The sequence below is a fragment of the Gekko japonicus genome, unplaced genomic scaffold (genome assembly GCF_001447785.1).
Source record: "Gekko japonicus isolate JY-2015 unplaced genomic scaffold, Gekko_japonicus_V1.1 scaffold1008, whole genome shotgun sequence".
NCBI classification, from domain to species: domain Eukaryota; kingdom Metazoa; phylum Chordata; class Lepidosauria; order Squamata; family Gekkonidae; genus Gekko; species Gekko japonicus.
In genome coordinates this window covers 411,974-431,485 of record NW_015171533.1, presented here as the reverse complement: position 1 = coordinate 431,485, position 19,512 = coordinate 411,974, and the positions used below count along the sequence as shown (strand labels likewise).

The window sequence follows — 19,512 nt, the reverse complement described above, 5'->3', positions numbered from 1 at the left end:
GAGAGTTTCTACACTTAGAATAAACAAGAAGTAATGAGCAGAAAATAGCACAAACAGAAGAAGTAATCTTCAAATATATAATCTAGATAGATTTGCAATCAGAAAGTGTCATTGGATCATGACCCTCCTAAAACATCTCCTAGAGAAGAGAACTGTAGAATACATAGTTTAAGAAGATTAATGCCAGATGGTGTATTGGAGAAGAATTGTTCAGCATCCTGGGATAATCTTCATTCCTGGACCATTTTCTGCCCACTGAAAGAAGTCACACTGTTTATCCTTCCCAAGAGGGCACACAAAGAAATTCTTTCCGTTATTAGGGCCAATCTTCAACACTGTCCTCATAATGCAGCGCTTCCCATGATTGCAGAAAGGAAAATGCAGATCTGCCCACTGTGGAGAGAAATCATTTTCCCTTTAACACCAGATACTCCAGTCAAGTTTCTCCTTCAGACTGGTGGGAGGAAGCTTGCCTTTAATTCTGACAGGCAGGTGACAACCAATAAGAGTCAAAATAAACTACCCACCCTTTTAAAATAGATTGTTTCAATGTCTGACCTCTAGTAGTTTGACCTTGTGATAGGGCAGTTTTTGCTAATCTCATCCGGCTCAGGAGATGATACAAGTTCCACATTCATAGCTCAAAACAAAAGATTTCACTGTCTAAGAACTGCAAAACTTTAATGTCCCTTCCTTTTCGAGGTCTGAAGGTCAAATGATAGCCCTATTTTAGTTACTATAGGGCATGGAAAAAACCACTATCAAAGCTGAGTGAACTGAAAACAAACACACAAAGGAAACTATCCTGGCATATTGCCTAGTTCATCACATGTTTAGTCAGAAGTTACTAATACCTTTTTTCCTATGCTTTATGTCAGGGGTGGCCAAACTTGCTGAACGCAAGAGCCAAGCCACAAAGAATAAACATCAGATGTTTGAGAGCCGCAGGACATGAACAGATATTAGATGTTTTTATTGGAAAATATGCAAATTTGCTTTTTATTAACATTAAATGAGACTGTCAAAAATAATAACAAAAGGGGTAAAAGAAGATATTGATAATGATATTTACTTGTCCAATGATATTAGTTTGCTAATGATATTTAGCCTCCGCAGCCGCCCTGCCAGGAGCCGCACAGTATGCGTGAAAAAGCTGCATGCAGCTCCTGAGCCACAGTTTGGCCACCCCCGCTTTATGTGTTTTAAATAGCTATTTAATTTCTGCATATCATGAAACAATGGTATAGAACCTGGGTAGACAAAGAAAGGGATGAGAGAGCCAAGCAATGGATGTGCAAACCCAGCCCTCACTCCAGACAGTTGCAGAAAGGAGAGTCAGAAGAATCATGCCTATCCTAAAGGCAATCTGATTTTGACTGGAGTAGGTTATAGGACCATATAAGTACAGTCTTGTTTCCACCTATAATGGCTTCCAGTTTGCTTCGGGGCCCAATTCAAGGTACTGATATTGACTTTGAAAGCTTCATTGGACTTGGGGCCAGCTTATCTTAAGGGATGCCTACTTCCATATGAACCTACCAGACCACTCCAGTCATCTTAAGAGACTCTGTTTTGGGGGGCCCTGACATCCAAGGCTAGACTGGTGGCAACCCAAAAAAGGCCCTTCTCAAACATGGCACCAAAACTTTAGAATTTCCTCCCCATGAAAATTTGTCAGTCTCCCTCTATTGTTTTCTGTCAGCAGGTGAAGGCTTTTCTGGTTTGTTTGATGTTCTCTCACTAACTCTAATCGGCCTTTTTCTATTTTTGTGTGTCTGTGTATTTATGTGTTTTATTTAAATGTGTTAAAATATTTAAAATTGTCTATTTTAACAATGTTTTGATGGGGACTCTAAATTAGGTAGGAAGGTGGCATAGAAATGTTTTAAATAAACAGCTATCTCTTCCGGTAGAGAAAGGAAACACTTTTCTTGGAAATGCCATGAGTACTTGGCTGAAAAACATTATTCCAAACTCTCCTTTGCTCAGCTCTTCCACCAAGTACTGAAGAGCTGAAGGGTGTGTGTTCATCCTCCCACTTCCTTGTCTTATTTAAATATTCAACCAGCTTTCTTCTGACCCTGTCTTGCAAACAAGGAGAGGAGTATGTTACAACAGACCATAAAGTACCCTACCCAGGCAGGAACCCCTATTATGGTTATCCGTAATTATCACTATGTTGGGGAGTTTGTTATTTAATTTTCTATATTGTTATTGTAAGTCATGAATTTGAGACAGTGCCTCAGACCCAGTGATGCCACAAGCAGGAACATGAAGAGACTTAGCACAGTTCTGCTTGCTCAAGGTCTTGTGCAACACACAGCGCTTTCCTTCCTATATATGACATGGTCATAAAATGGTTGAACAAGATCTTGCACAAGTAGAAACACAAGAAGGGATACAATAAGTTTGACTCTGCACAAGTGCATGCTGTAGTCTTATTGCATTTCCGCTTATGCAAGAGCTCTATTGCAAGCAGAAATTGTGCACTGGATCAAACCACATGACTCATTGTGCTCATGCAGGAAAAAACTACTTGGTAGTAAAAATTCTCCCTTCATCCTAAACCACACCCAAAACATGTTTGGAATAGATTCCCGAGTTGAATTCTACCAGCATTTCCACAGGTCCCAAAGCAAGGAGTGGCCCCTTTTGAGCTCCAAAGAGGCTATTACTGTGGATTGAAGGACTAATTGTGGCCCAAAAGTGGTGTGTGATGGGCCTGCAGTGAAGAGGGGAATCAGACACCTTTTGTGCCAATGGAAACAGTGGTAGGATACAACCCAGTCATCATCATCCACAGTCCGTTATGTTCTTGAACGAATGAATGAAATACAAGAGCAGTCATGATTGCTCAAGAAAGTGATTTGTCCCCTTCAAAGATGTTAGACTGTCATCTCACGTACTTCAAAATAGTCACACCGAGTCTCTCTAGGTAAAGGACAAGCGTAAAATTGTCTGCCCTTGTTTTCTCCGTCCTTCCTCACCACTCGGAGAATGCAGACGCGGTGGTGTTTACTGCAGTGAGGGCTGCCAGCATTTAATGTACAGGAACCATCTGTCATATTAACTGGAGGTGCTCTGTAATGACAGGTTACAAAATAAAACCTGCATAAAGCTAAAGGGATTAGTTAAAGCAGAATCATTGCTTCTACCCCCCCCGCTACAACTCAAACTCTTCCCTTTCATACACAACTATCAATAATGTATCTTAATAAAATACAAGTCCGTCCTTGATATTTTATCTACCCTACTGGTTTTCTCTAAGTAAAACCAAGGTTTTTATGCTCAACATACTGGAGAGTGAAATGAAATGCATGTGACAAATTTAAGTCCAAAAAATTGCCTTGACTCTTACTTTTATAAACTGCACCATTCTGGCATCGCTAGCATAAATTCTGCACTTTTATGTAGTTTAAAGACATCCTGAATTGGCAGCAGCAAGATATACTACAGGCCCAATTTCGTCCAATTATGTTCTCCCCCTCTGGAAAGCTATTACAAGTGTCTTAGACCAGGCCATGGGGATCTCTACCTACTTGTCTGCTTCACGGACAATTTTCCATGCTCTTTGATCAAAGCTGCTTTAATGATCCCAATCATATTCCACCGAGGAAGCCGTCTGACTGGCAGAGCAGAAGAGTGTATTTTATGAAGGTGGCAGGGAAGCTTTACTCTCCTGTGATATGACTGTCATTGGGATAGCTGGAGACCATCTCTGTTCACAATACGAAGGGCATGTTCCTTGACAGCTAACGTTTAAAAAAGGCTAATTTTCTTCCTGTTACAGTGACTGAGTTGTAGCCAACCTTTGGGCAAGTGTGCAACTCCAAAGCACTAGACAGTGCCATCCTAAAACTCATAGTATACATCACACCTCCCATAGCCTGCTAATTCACTTCACTGGGGAGGAAGACATATGGGCAAGGTTGATCCAACTACATGCCAAAATAAGGGCAATCCCCCCCCTGACCCCATTCATGGGGCCCCAGGCTCATGGCAATCATGCTATAATTCCTCATTTCTCCTGCACTGGTCTTGTAGCCTCATCTTAAAAATTAATATAGACGCATTCATTATAGTGACTTTTTAATGGCAGTTGTTTAATCCTGTTTTTACACTTGGATAACATGTAGCACAACTGAGTTTCTGACACTTATATTGGGACAGAGGTCAGTCTTCTCAAAAGACTTAAAAACCATAAACAAGTGGATGAGCATTTCAATTCCCCAGGAAATCATTCAAAATTTGGCATTGTGAAATTTAAATTCAGTGGACACTAGGGGTGAACAGTCCACTACAGGAAAGCAATTGTCCCTCTTTGGGCATTTAACTACACTGTTGGGCTTGCTGTACCTATTCATCAAGAATGGGTCAGGAGTGGGGCTCACCCTACAGTGACTAACTCTTGAACTCATTTGAGCAATCCTATGACATTTGTGAAATTTAAATTCAGTGGACACTAGGAGTGAACAGTACTCTACAGGAAAGTGATTGTCCCTCTTTGGGCATTTGATTACACTGTTGGTCTTGCTGTAGCTATTCATCAAGGCACCGCAACCCTAGAGTCGGATTCGACTGGCTTTCGAGCAAGGGAACCTTTACCTTTACTTTATGACATACCTAATGCTCTCCCTTCCTCTCTTCCTCTCTCCATACTCAGGCCACAGATGCCTATCAGCATTATTAATATGTCATAGTGGGCTATAACCTCAAAGTAGCATTTTTGCTCACAAGGCTCTGCAGCTTAGAGGGAACATTGGTCAGGAGTGGGGCTCACCCTACATTGACTAACTCTTGAACTCATTTGAGTAATCCTGAGACATACCTAATGCTCTCCCTTCCTCTTTCCTCTCTCCATACTCAGGCCACAGATGCCTATCAGCATTATTAATATGCCATAGTGGGCTATAACCTATGACACAATTCATTTGCCTTTAAAGTGCCACAAGATTTCTCATTTTTGCTGCAACAAACTGAGTTATACCCTGACATTCAAAAACTGAGATGTAACCCACAAAGAATGCATCTGGATGGGAACCAGCTATGGGCACCATTTTAGACAAGCTACCTAGGACAGAGTTCCAAATTCAGCAGCATCTACTGGAAATTTGATGTAAACATCTCGGCATGACATCTTAACTCAAGCATGTTTGAGACCTAAAATGTATATTTTTCCACATCCACCAATACACTGGTCACACCATGTTACCTTGTACCTTGCCATACACACAGTTTGAGTTTTGCCTGGCAAACATTTCCTTTTTGTCTGGTCTTGTCACACCACGAGCCGCACATGTGCACAGGAGCTAGTACACATTTTGTATGTATTTGATGGAACACCTCTTACACTGAATTCCTTGCATGCAAACCCACATTAAACTAAAAGTAAATGTTTTTCTATAATAATAAATCTTGGGCATCAACTACTGGGCTTCAAGATTGTGTTTGATGATATACATTATACAAGAATTGTGTTTAGATCTGGAAACAACAAACCTGTTCGTTAAATTCCCAGTGATAGTCCCAACAGATGAAGATGAGTAATCAATCTTCCGTTTCTTCACCACTGGCTTTAAAGGATTGTATCGATGGGGGAAGGGTATTGGTGTGTTTGCTGCATTGTGGTAGGTGCTGTTATAATCATTTCTTGAAGAACCATGCAGAGAGCTTCCCTCTGGAGTTAGGCTCTCACTTCCATTATGGTTTGGGAGAGCGAAATCTGTCATAACGAGAGTTGTTGTCCCAAACACTGTTTTCCTGTTGATCTTAATTTCTTTTCTTGGTTTTGTGAAGTTGTTACAGGGGTATTTAACTAAATCAGTTACAACTTCATCATTCTGTGTCTTCTGAACTTAAAATTTTAAAAAAATAAACAAGAAAAGAAAAGGCATCCCAATTAGTCTCTGCTTTGGACCACCATCCCCAACACTTTTCTCTCTTTACATCTTTGTGCTTCCCTTACAGTCGCAGATGTATTTATGATGACACAGTGGCCACAAACCAGCTGCTGTTGTGTTCAAAGTTGTATGATCATAACCTTGGATGTGGACATATAGTCCTATTTGCAAGATTGACAAGATGCATCCAGCCCAGTTCAAGAGAGCTCTCTTCAATTACACCACAACAGAAGCAACCTTCATGCCACATATCCAGAGAGCAAAACAATGCAGAGAAAGAGAAAGAGTAACTCTCCTCCCTTCTTGACCAAAAATGCTCACCCCACTCCCCACATAAGTGCAAGTGTTGGAATGCAAGCACAGTGCCTACACATATACACATGCAACGCTTGTAGGCTCCATCCTCATAACTGGATTCAAAAAAAGGGTAAGTAGATTTTTGCATCAGTTGACTGTACCCAGCCCAACTTTATCTTTCACCTACCTTCATGAATTAACAGTGCAATCCTAAATACAACTGTGCCCTTGAAAATCCTTTGAAGGCAACGGGTTTAGGATTGCACTAAAAGCCTTGGAAGTGCCAAAAGGAAAGCTAGTGAAATGCTTGCAAAAACCATCCTTTGAAGGCAACGGGTTTAGGATTGCCTTGGAAGTGCCAAAAGAAAAGCTAGTGAAATGCTTGCAAAAACAGTGACAAAAGTATTAAAAAACCCAATACTTTACTTGCAACCTTATTTTTAATGTAGATTTTGAGAGAAAGATACTTTATTTAAACATATTTTTAAAACTTCTTCAGGTGCCAGCCTTTGATAATAGCTTAAAAGCGTCACAAGTAGAATGAAAGATGCAGAAAAAGAATATTATCATGATTTTCTTCTAAAGCTCTAAGCTACACTGTTCTTGTTGTACAGAGTCTGCTTCACCTTTTAGGTAAGCAGCTGGGTGCATGAATTCCAGGAGAGAAGTTAATTGGCAAATCTGACTTTCTGAACAGTCTAAGCCTCTAGATTCCTGGGGCTGGCGTTTTAGTGGAAAGCAATCAGCCAAGAGCAACTTTTGCAGACAACAGAAAGGCCTGACTGCCTGCAGAGATAGTAGTTCACCTGCCCTGTTTGGCCAACACCCTGTGTACCAGAAGGCCCGGATCAGCATGTCTTTCCTTACCCGCTCTTTGGACTTTTGCAGTCCATTCATCTTAAGTATAGTGATGTCTCTGATTGCTTGTCCAATTCCTGCCGTGGTAACATGACAGCTGTTCAGACAAGAGCTAACAAGTCCACAGTGTAAAAGGCTCTGGCATTTTTAAGAACTGTATTTATGGGAGGATTTTGTCAGGTACGGCTTTCAGTTTCCAAGTGATTCAGTGACAGCAGAAGCCACACCTGCTATTGTGTCTTATTCCTTAACGGTACAATCAAGCTTCCTGGGTCTGAAACGGGTCAGCTAGGTCACAAAAGTCTCAAGTGTTTGCCTTTAACAGATGGGGGAAGGAAAACTTCACTATAGGTACACAAGAAAGGAAAAGGAGACTAGGGCAGAGATCTGCAAAGGATAGTGGGGACAAGATTAGGGAGGTGGAACATGGCAACCAAAAACAGAGTTCCAAATTCAGCAGGGTAAAGGTTCCCTTGCTCGAAAGCCAGTCGAATCCGACTCTAGGGTTGTGGTGCTCATCTCCGTTTCAAAGCCGAAGAGCCAGCGCTGTCCAAAGACGTTTCCGTGGTCATGTGGCCGGCATGACTAAACACCAAGGTGCACGGAACACTGTTAACTTCCCACCGAAGTGGTACCTATTTATCTACTTGCAATTTCTTGCTTTCGAACTGCTAGGTTGGCAGGTGCTGGAACTAGAGACGGGAGCTCACTCCGTAAGGCGGCACACTCGGGTCTTGAACTGCTGAGCTACTGACCTTCCACAGCCTGCAGTTCAGCGTCTTAACCACTTGAGAAGGGCCTTAAAGGAGGAGAAGGTGGCTTGTCAGTTAGAGGGGCCCCGTTGCAATGGCAGAAGGCGGAGAGAGAGGACTGAGACAGGACTCGGGGGGCATAATAGACAAGCTTGTGCAACAGACAGAAGGCAAGAAAGGAAATCATATAAAACGAGGGGGAAGTACAGCTGAGGTAGAGAACTAGAACAGAGATTAGGAGCTTGTCATTGCTGCGGAATATAACAGAATGAAACACAAATCTACATTAACCACCACTCCCCCCCAAAAAAAGCTGAAGGCACTGCCATTGCTCATAGGCTGGGGTTCATCATAACCAGCTTTCAAAAATAAAGTTCGGCTTTAGAAGTCCCAACAGACACTTTTAAAAATCACCGTTGTTTATTACAGGCTTTAAATACTTCTCAGACACACACAAACTTCCACTGTCTTTCAAATGCCACCAGGGTGGAAGATAGCATTGGTCCCTCCCAGCTATAAACCTGACAGATTTCTCCCCCACCCCACCCCACCCCGCAAAATATATTCCATTTCAATTTATGAAACATTTGGTCTGACAATTCAGGAAGTTGCTGAAATAGGCAAAAAGTACAAAAGGTTTAACTGAATAATTCATGCCACATAGGATAGGATGGGATAACAGCTGTGAAAGTATATATTTCAGTTACAAAAGGAACATGCCATTATAGCGCAAACAGTTGTTCCCGAAGACGACATGCTCTGGGGCTTATGATGCAGATTCTAAGAACACACGCATCTGCTCAAGGCTATTTTGCAGCCTCTCTCAGTTTTGACTCTCTTAAAAACATTGTTTCCTCTGTTCTTTATTTCCTAGTCTGAAGAATCAAGAACTATACTTTTGCCTTCCCCACAGAGGTGTCCCTTATAATCTACTTGGGCAAGGGACCGATACCTGTAAAGTACCATGTCCACTGCTGCTGCTATAATACCACTTGTATATGACTGATCATGGATTTTTAGAACATGCCCAATACATACCCCTGAATGTTTAGAGACATCTATTTTTCATTGTATTTTACAAGCTTTTGCAAGAAGTGCTGGTAATATAATCAGGGTATCTATAGTGCGATGTAAGCTGCACCCTAATTGCCCTTGGAAATAAATTGTACTAGCTTCCTCATAATACGTTTCAGATTGAAATGTTAGGCAAGCATTCAAATCATGCATCAGGAGCAGAGTGCTAATACACACAATTACTCTAAATACATATTGCCTCTGTACCATGTTCAAAAGTCAGTTCCAGGCTACATTACTCTGGCATGCAATCATACAAACCGCATCATTACTTACCTTCGGGCCTTGGAGTCAAGCAAACATCACAGATTTTGACAGAAGGCTTATTTATTAGAGTGCAACGCCTACATGCCCACTCCTCTTCCAACTTCTGAGCCACTTCTTCATTAGAACATGACCCCCTGCTGCATGCCCAGCCAATTAGACTATTTCTTGTTGGCAGTTTGCTGTTCAATGAAGGAAAGAAGGAAGGTGATGTTAACAATCTGAGAGGTTTGTTCTGAACGTTGTGTTCTACCAGCAAAGTTTGGGGGATACAAGACTGGACTTCCATAATGGGGCCATCAGGATGTAGGAAGGAAGTACCGTGCTATGGAATCTGCTGGGAGAGTCTTATTCTGTCTTAGATTGGCCCAACTTGAGCTCTTTCAGTTTTGCCATCAAGTCACAGGATAGGAACTGAACCATCCTACTTTTCAAAATGGTGAAGGATATCAGATGTATATTATTATTTCACTCAATGATTGAATAGCCTGGTGCCATAACAACCATCCATGTAAGACGATATGGTTCCAGTGGTTTTTTCTGTCAGGTTACAGCTGACTAATGGTGACCCCCATGGAGTTTTCAAGGCGAGAGACATTCAGAAGTGGGTAGCCTTTGCCTGCTTCTGCCTCATAGCTCTGGACTTCCTTGGAGGTCTCCCATCCAAATACTAACCAGGGCTGACCCTGCTTAGATTCTGAAACCTGTTGAGATCAGACTAGCCTCAGCTATCCAGGTCAGTGTTCCAGTCTTATTTCAAACTCTTCCACATTTCAAAATCTGAATCCAACCAAAAGCTGATGGAAGCCGTTATCAGTCACCTGCTTCTTCCTGCTCAACCCTTTTCAATGTTTTGTTCGCCTTATCCTTTAAAAAAAAGTTTACCTGACCTTGTACAGTTATAATTTAACATGATATCATTCCCTAGAAACACAAGCACGCCTAAACAAAAGTAATCAAGACCGAAAGTTATACAATATATAATAAAGACCCAAAAAAACCCCATCTGGTGGCTCTGGTGATGGAACTGTGTGCACAGCAGCCATTTCAGTACATTGTTTTCTGTCTAGCTGGGAATGCACACATATGCACGAACAACAGCTGGATTTACCTGTATGTGCCCTTTTATTAGGGGAGGGCCTATGGCTTAGTGGTACAGCATCTGCTTTGCATGTAGAAGGTCACAGGATAATCCCCAACATTTCCATTTAAAAAGATTATGTGATGTGAAAGCTTTCTATCTGAGAACTCAAGAGAGGCACTGCCAAGCAGAATAGATAATGCTGGCATTGGTTAAACTCAGTAGAAGGCAGCTTCATGTGCCCCATCTCGTAGTGCAGCCCATATTTATCACATGACTAACGCAAGAGTCCAGCTGCAACTAGTGCAGAGTCCCATTCCCCACAGTGGCCGTTCACTACAGGCCATCCTTTCTTAGCACCTTTGGGGTAGTCTGAAGGGCCAGGTCTGTATTGAATGCAGGATCCATCACATTCTGAACTTGGATCCATTCAACCCACATTCTGAACATGTCTATTTTTGTCATGTTGAAATAAGCCTTTTGTTACAATCCCTTCTACCTTTGAGATTTAACAGCCCTTTATGATCGTATGGGTTGTGCTCTTTTTACAGCTTAACAAACTGAATCATTGCTGACTGCATATTTTTCATGAGAGAAGCAGAGAAAATAAAATGAGATGCCGGTGTGGCTCCTGTAGGGGCATCTGTTTCTGAGGCTCCTTGTTTTAAAATCAGGGCAGGAAACACATGCACACAACCACAATGCTACAAGTGTGTGAGGCATGTAGTAATTCAGGGCAGGTACTAAATAGAAGTTCTGCAAATGTACCAGAAAAAGGAGTGAATTAAGCTCTGCTTTGCAAACCATAAGGATACCGTGGGAAAGGGAGAAAGGAGACCAAAGACATAGTACGTAATTAGAACCTGCAGGCTGGATATCGACTGTGTACAGAAAGCAGGCGCATTGGGCAAGAAGTGACTAGCTTCTCAAATCAGCTCTTTCAAAATTCATCTCACATTCCCAAAAATATTTTGTAAGCTCAACAACCTACCCAAGATCCACCAGCTGCGGTTTGTCCTTTTGACACTGGGGGCAAAAGTAGGTCATCCTTCCGCTCTCTCCTAAACGGCACACTGTAATCTTTGCCCTGCACTGGGCACAGCTGGAACACTTGTATACCTTGTAATGCTTGTATAAGGCCAGTCCTGTCTTACGACACTGAAACAAAACAAAAATTATTCATAGGCCTTAGGAGGGCTCCAGCCATGTTTTTCTAGATTCCACTGGGTGTTCCCAAGCAGCTAAAAAGAAAGGAGCTTCCTCTGGTCAAATGGTATGATGAGGAAAAATGTAAACACTCATATTAAATACAATATTTATATTTTAATGTTGTTTTCGTAGGCCTTTCGTTATAGGTTTTCCTTCCCTACCTTGTAGAAGAGGAGAGTGAAATCCCGAATCATTTTCACCAGGTGATGGGTCTGTTCATCTGTTAGTTGAGAAGCCTGTGATTCAGGAGCAGAGGTTTAAAAACAACAGTGATACATCTCAAAAAATAATACTCACAGCTGCTTCATAGTATATTTCAAACAGGGTCATATTTATGACTAGCAGCGCAAACTTAAACAATCACACAGTACTTGTAATGGCAAACGCAGAGGCATTTTAAACAACTGCAAAATGAACAACGCCAGCATCAGTCTCATCCTCCAGTAAACAGGCCCCAGTTACAGTCATGCTATGGCCACCCCAATTCCCTTCCTCCCCAGATCAAAGCAAGCTGTTATACTCAACCAATTTCATGTATTTCTTGCCAACAACTAGGCAATACAGCAAACACATATACACTGAAAGCCAAGCAACCTTTCATCTATTTCAGGCAGTAAGTTAATGTTTGGCTTTTAGTTTTAGACGAAGATGGCTATACCAACTTGCTAGCATTAAAAAAAAAAATAGCAGTAGAGGCCTGCAAAAGGTACACGGATCTTTATGCCATATGGCAGCACAGTACTATTTTCGCCTCCTGAAGAGCTCTGGGTGCTTGAAGTCATCCCAACTAATTTGAAGCACTAAAACTCTTTGTCTGGGAATTATTTTATTGCATTGCATATGGCATAAATACTCCTGAAGCCTTTGTGGGTTTCCTCTGCTTCTCCCCCTGTCAGTTTAAGGCCTGAAGCAAGCATAAGGGACTAAACATCAGCTGCAATTAATTACTAGCTGGGCCTTCCAGTGTACCTTATAGAGGAAGGTAAGTGCAGTCACTGCACACCCTACCATTTTGTTAGATGCTCCAAAATTTTTGTTTCATTGCGGCAAGGTGAACATGCCCCTCCCCTTCCATCTGTTCTCAGTCTAGAAAGAGAACTGTGCTTCACACATCTATTTTAGAGTGACATTTGGACTTCACTGGGCTCTTATTTTTTTCCCAAATGAGATGACTCTCCATTGTTTTGATTCTTCTTTCCATACTGCATACTAAGACCTACAGCAAAGAAAGTAGTCTATGAACCAGTCAGTACTTAACACCAAAGGCTGGCAAGACCTGATTGACCTGGAAAATCTGTTTTTATTTTCCAGTTTTTAAAATTGTTGTAACATACCTCAATGTAAGGCTGTGATGGCATCAGCATCTGCTTTAGAGCAGTAATAAAAGTGTTTTTTTCTACAGGAAAGGTGGACTCCCTTCCAGCAGCAAGTACAGCTTTCAGTGCTCAGCTACTGTCTCAACTACTGTATGGAACAACAATCTGGGTGCACGGGATAAATGGGACGAGATAGATCGGCCACTAGTACAATTCTTGATTCAGATCTGTGGGATGCCAAAATATGTAGCTTGTACTACCCTTAGACTGGAGCTTGGCCAGGATCCAGTTGAATCTAGGGCTTGGATATGGCATTAAAACTTCAAATAATGTTCTGAAAGTCAAAATAATGTTCTCTGAGAACAGCTTATGATATTATATATGTTTTGGAGAAGCAACAGCCTGCTAAGAGTCTAGTTACTTTAAATAATGCTGAACGAGAAGTTTAGTCCACTTGTACCCTAAGAGGAGCTGTGGACCATTCTCTAGTGTTTCGGGTTTATTACTGTGGAGCATTCTCTAGTGTTTCGGGTTTGTTAAACATTTTCTCTTGTCGTTCAGCCTACTTCTTGTTGCTTCACTCTCCACTGTGTGTTGTGCTCCGAAAGCCTCTCTGTTGCATTAATGGCCTACACTCAGTTATTGTCTTTTTGCAAAATCCTGTTGCAGTAAATTAATTGAAAGCAAACTCCAAAGCATGGATTGGATTATTTCCTGAACTCTGCCAACAATATGAAACAAGATCATTTCCCCAGCCCATGGAATCAGGCTATAATAGAAAAAAGAAAGTTAATTCTGAAGACTGATACCAGTAGTATTATCTGCCAGGCTAGGTGTGTCTGGTCTTCTCTCCAAATGGGAATCCCACCAGCCTTCATAATCCCAAACACGTGTTTAGCCTTATAGTTCCAAAATACAGGCACACAATTATACTTGCAAGATTAAATGTGCTACCATCTGCAGTCTCTGATGGCCATATATTAGCTACACCATTTTCAGATAGCTATTGCAGTTCTGGTTTAGGGATCATAGAAACTGTGAGGCATGTTTTATTTGATTGTCCATGCATTAGAAGGCTGGAGAGAAATGATCAAGCCACTTATGCCTCAGTGAAACAAGCCTCTCCCAGACATTTAAGCTATATCCCTTGTTCGGGCAATGATAGTTTGAGCAGCTTGTGACATCTTCTCTAACATAGTATAGCCTGTCCTCTCTGGCTTGAATTCTTCCTTTTATCCTTAACGGGGACAGACTGATATTATTCAAGACCTGTAGGTCTGACAAGTAAAGAAAGTATTTTTGTAGCATCCAGCTTGATGAAGAATTTTACTGCGCTCAAAAGCTTGTATAATATTTGGTGCCATTTTGTTTGGCCCTTGTAAAAGCTATTACAAGATTTTCTTTCTTGTTCAAGGTGAACATGGGCCAGATAGACGTTTGCTTGCTTAATCTATAAAATGTTCAAGTGCAAGTAGTCTGACCGTACATACTCTAACACCTGGATGGAGACCACTGTCAAAAAGAGCTTCATTCTTTATGATGTTTCCCACTCCAGGTAGGACTGCCTGATCGAGCAGCACATCACATAACAGACGGTCCTTCTGCTTCTTGATCTCATTTTCTGCTCTCGAGAAACTAAATTTTGGAGAGCATACATCTAAGTCTTCCAGCATCCTAATTCTCCATTCACTTTCAGCAGCATTGTGGGGGGGGGGGGGGAGAACACTGTCAAAATACATCACTGTAAGCTGATAGAAATGTGTCATGCAATTAAAACATTGAACCTGTTATAAGAATTAACAGATAAAAATGTACAAAGGTAACTAATGCTAAACTGCATGCGACAGAAAGTAACCCATCTTTCTAAAGAAGTTATTCTTGTTTCGGTGGCTCCATCTCAGCTTGGTATAGTGGTTAAGTGCGCGGACTCTAACCTGGGAGAACGGGGTTTGATTCCCCACTCCTCCACTTGCACCTGGCTGAATGACCTTGGGCAAGCCATAGTTTTGGCACAGCTGTTCTTGAAAAAGAACAGTTTTGTCACAGCTCTCTCAGCCCCACCTACCTCACAGGGTGTCTGTTGTGGGGAGGGGAAGGGAAATGAGTTTGTAAGCCGCTCTGAGACTCCTTTGTGTAGTGAAGGGTGGGGTGTAAATCTGATCTCGTCTTCTCAAAAAGCCCCCCACAAAGGGCAGGGATAAAAAGAATACCAAAAAAGGATTGTTAAAATGAAGGTATTTAAAATTTTCCCCCATCAAGAAAATATTTAGAAATGATGGAAAAAATACTAATGGACAGCAGGAAGGGGCAGGGAGAGACACTACAAAAGCATAATCTCGCTTTCTGAAGACGCTAGACCTAAATAAAACAGACAGACAATTGGATCAGGAATTTTTTTATTTATTTACTTCATTTATACCCCACGTTTTTCCTCAATGGGGACCCCAAAGCAGCTTACAGCATTCTTAACTTCTCCATTTTATTTTCACAACCTATGAGGTAAAATGGAGTGAGAGGTTGTGACTTGTCCAAAGTTACCCAGCAAGCTTCAGTGGCAGAGTGGAAATTCGAACCTGGGTCTTCCAAGTTTTAGTTCTGCCCTCTAGCCACTATGCCACACTGGTGTAGAGGCAGAGGAGGGGAAAATGGTATTGTAAGCCTTTGGGTATCCTTTGGGGAGAAGAGTAAGATACAAACATCTAAATAAATCAATAAATAGAAGTATTTCTTTATACAATGCAATATCTTCATTGCTGCAAGATGCAAGTGGTTGCACCTAGTTTGTATGGCTCTGAAAACAGAGACTTATGGAACATGTTCTACACCTAAAAGTGGAACACCATCTATATTAAGGGGCTTTCTACCTTTTGATCGTTGCCTACCTTTTAATGTTTGCACATATATATTGTATAACCCACTATCTGTTTCTTTGCTTAGACCAGGCCTCACCCATATCAAAACTAAAGGAGTGATCACATGAAAGAAAGCCATAGCTCCCAGAGATGTAATAATTTTCTCCATGTGCTACAACTAATTGCCTGAAATAATGAGATTCTGTCAAGGATAGCAGACTGCTCCAATTAACTGATAAAGACCAAGGTGATGCTAGAGGGAAAATCTTCATTTAAGAAACTTCCCACTTACAAACTTGCACCATCCTTCCAAATGCTATTGGATGCCTGTAATTCCTGAGGCAAAGAAACGATTCACAGGGATGGTGACCCTTTTCACCTAAGAGACAAACAGTGTTAAGCTTAGTGGAGTTTTATATGATTATCTTTGAAAGTACCACAGGAGTCAAAAATCTCTCCAGAGCTCTTCACCTTAGAATGGCTTGTGGAGGAGATTTCTTGAAGACTTTCCCCCTAGAATCTTTGAAAACAAAGATGTTTCATTACTTCATTACTGTTTGTTAACATCCCAAGAATATCTATTGGCTCTTATTGGATACTGAAGCTCTACTGGGGATCATCTAATCCAGCAAGTAAAGTAATTAATATTCTATATTCTATGGCGAGGAAAAGCAAACTTCTCTCCACACTTATTTGTGGGTAAAAGGAGTGCTAATTTACATTGCAAATTGTGATTATCGTAAAAAAGAATGGCTATTCTGCATTAAATGAATGTGATCTTGGCACTGGGATTTTAAACATTTCTTTTCCTCTACACACACATACACTATATTCATAACTTGAGCACAGCAGTCATGATATTTCCGTTTTCTGGAACATGGGAAAGGATAGGCTGAGAAAAAATTCACAAAAAAGGATAGGCTGTTTTACCTAAGGTCGAAAGTTGCATCATAGAAACTAACCAAATCAGCAGTAAATTGTATTTCCAAGACAGAGGATGATCCACTTCTGTTTCGTCTTGCATCTGAATTTATATGTAAAGAACCATTCATGCCAAAGTGGATCCTGGAAGAGAAATGTTTCTTGAAGAAAAAACATCTAATTCATGGTTCAGAACTTTTTACATGTTGCAAGCCAAGAAACAGTAATATAAAAAGTGGCCTAGGAAAAATCCAGCATTTTGTAATTTAAACACAACCTTAAATTGCAAATCTCATTGGGTTCAGTTAGGGAAAGCACCTAACTTTGTCTGGATCATGCCCTATATAAAAATAACATTGCAAAACATTTCCCCTTTCTTTCAGTTTTCACTGTCACAACTACCTCTAATATTGAGTTTATATATATCCATGACCTGAGCACAGCAGTTATGATATTTCCATTTTCTGAGAAAGGATAGGCTGAGAAAGACTCAATCAATACAATCAATATGTATAGTTATAGTTCTACAGTTACTGATATGCATAAACAACCAGCTAGAGTTTCAGCATAAATGTCCTGTCTGGACAGGACAATACTATCTAGACAGCAATACATAAGATTGTGTGGGGGTGGGATTATTATATTTCTTCAAAAGCTTTTGCCAGAACAGCGCAGTGTTTTAGCCGCCCTGAGCCTGCTTTGGCGGGGAGGGTGGAGTATAAATTGAACGAATGAATAAATAAATAAAATGTATAGGCTAGAGAACACACAACAAATGGCAGCTGCTAGTAAGAGAATACAGCATTAAGTATACAAATATCAAGGAGCCAGTGTTGTGCAGTGGTTGGTGTATAGCAGCGGTGTCGAACTCATCTGTTATGAGGGCCAGATCTGACATAAATATTGTATTTATATTGTATATTGTATATCGAGAGCTGAGAAGGCGAGAGAGATGGTGGCGCCGTGCTCGAGATGAAGCCACAAGAGCATCTTATAGGACGCTTATGAGATCATATGAGATGGCAGTCAAAGCTGCTGAGAGAGAGTTCTGTGCGGCCACGATTGTGTCTGCGAGCTCACGCCCAGCCCAATTATTTAGAATGATTCGGTCTTTAACAGCTCTGCCACAAGGCAGACCAAACGCTAGGGAACTGGATATAGGCTGCGAGGCATTTGCGAGCTATTTCGCAAATAAAGTCTTGGTGCTCCGCCGTGACCTCCCCGCCACAGTTGAAACAGGGAGCGAACATGAGGCCCCTAGCATGTCTTTGGGTCCGGCTTTGGATCATTTCAGCCCACTCAGCCTGGAGGAAGTCAACAGATTACTCGCAACTGTGTGCCCAACCACGTGGAGCCTTGATCCGTGCCCTTCCTGACTTATTAAAGCTGGCCATGAAGGGTTCTGAGGTGCTCTAAGGAAAATTATTACTAAGTCCCTCTCTCAGGGGCGGTTCCTTGGAGCACTCAAGGAAGCGATGGTCCACCCCCTCCTGAAAAAAACATGTCTGGATCCGGCCAAATTGGCCAACTATCAGTGGGTTTCCAATTTGCCCTATTTCAGCAAATTAATTGAGAGGGCAGTGGCGTTACAGTTGCAGGGCTTTATGGATGACACTTCCGTATTAGATCCCTTCCAGTCCGGCTTTTGCCCGGGACATGGGAAGGAGACGGCGTTGGACCTGTCGGCCGTGTTCGACATGGTCGACCATCAGTTGCTGATCCACCGCCTCGCCAGTGTGGGGATTCAGGGGCTTGCCTTGCAATGGCTTGCTTCCTTTCTCAAGGTCAGGGACTAAAGGAACAGCAGTCCAGGAGACACCCACTTGAGTGCGGAGTACCTGAAGGGGCAGTGCTTTCCCTGAGGCTATTTAGCATCCACATGCATCCCCTTGCCCAAATTGCCCGGAGGTATGGGCTGGGGTGTCACCAGTACGCTGATGACACCCAGCTCTATCTGATGTTGGGTGGCTGGTTGAACCCCAGACCGGAAGATCTAGACCAGGCATTACAGGCTGTGGCTGGTTGGCTTAGACTGAGCTGGCTGAAGCTAAATCCGGCAAAGACAGAGGTCCTGTGCCTGAGTCGAGGCGGTTTGGGGTTGGGGATCCCACTCCCAACCTTTGGTGGGGCACCACTAGTGCCAGCGCCGGTGGTTAGGAGTTTGGGAGTGCTCCTGGGTACCTTCTTAACAATGGAGGCCCAGGTAGCAGCCACTGCCAAGTCGGCCTTTTACCATCTGCGGCTGATTCAGCAGTTGGTTCCCTTCCTAGACCGTGATGACCTGGCTACAGTGATCCATGCAATGGTCACCTCAAGATTAGACTACTGTAACACTCTCTACATGGGGCTGCCCTTGTTGCAAATCCGGAAGGTGCAGCTAGTGCAGAATGCTGCGGCTAGGCTTCTGATGGGTCTTCCTAGATGGGAGTACATCCGGCCTATGCAGAAGGTACTGCACTGGCTGCCAATAGCATACCGAGTTCCCTTCAAAGTGCTGGTACTTACCTTTAAAGCCCTGTATGGCCAGGGTCTGACATACCTGAGGGACCACGTTTCCCCATATGTACCCCAGAGAGCACTACGGTCGGGGTCACAACAGCGATTGACCATCACAGGCCCTAAGGATGCCAGGCTCGCTGTCACCAGGGCCAGGGCTTTTTCAGTGGCAGCTCCACACTGGTGGAATGAGCTCCCAGAAGAGATCAGAGCCCTGCGGGATCTTTTACAGTTCTGCAGGGCCTGCAAGATGGAGCTCTTCCACTAGGCTTTCAATTAGGAGCCGCCCACCACTACTACCAACATCTGTGGTAGCGGGTTGACCCTGGTTTGGAGATCAGTTATATCGTCGTGTGATGCCGGAAATTTACTGAGCTTGTGTGTTACATCAACATTTTATTTGGAACATTTGGCTGTACAACCTTAGATGAATATACAATTGACCAGAGAGAAGTACCACTGGACATGTGATTTCACTGGAGGCTTCATTTG

General features: G+C 42.3%; 1 protein-coding gene across 1 annotated transcript in view; it reads right to left on the bottom strand.

The window, feature by feature from the left end:
• Window positions 1–202: 202 nt before the first annotated feature.
• NEIL3 (nei like DNA glycosylase 3) overlaps window positions 203–19,512 on the bottom strand; it is a 31,706-nt gene continuing 12,396 nt past the window's right edge. Inside the window, exons 3-10 of the mRNA XM_015419600.1 lie at window positions 16,533–16,668; window positions 14,233–14,454; window positions 11,597–11,671; window positions 11,218–11,384; window positions 9,158–9,327; window positions 5,500–5,854; window positions 2,907–3,081; window positions 203–393 (exon numbers count right to left, since the gene is read on the bottom strand). Coding sequence (XP_015275086.1) covers window positions 211–393; window positions 2,907–3,081; window positions 5,500–5,854; window positions 9,158–9,327; window positions 11,218–11,384; window positions 11,597–11,671; window positions 14,233–14,454; window positions 16,533–16,668 — 1,483 coding nt within the window. The 3' untranslated portion in view covers window positions 203–210. The remainder of the gene's footprint in view (window positions 394–2,906; window positions 3,082–5,499; window positions 5,855–9,157; window positions 9,328–11,217; window positions 11,385–11,596; window positions 11,672–14,232; window positions 14,455–16,532; window positions 16,669–19,512) is intronic.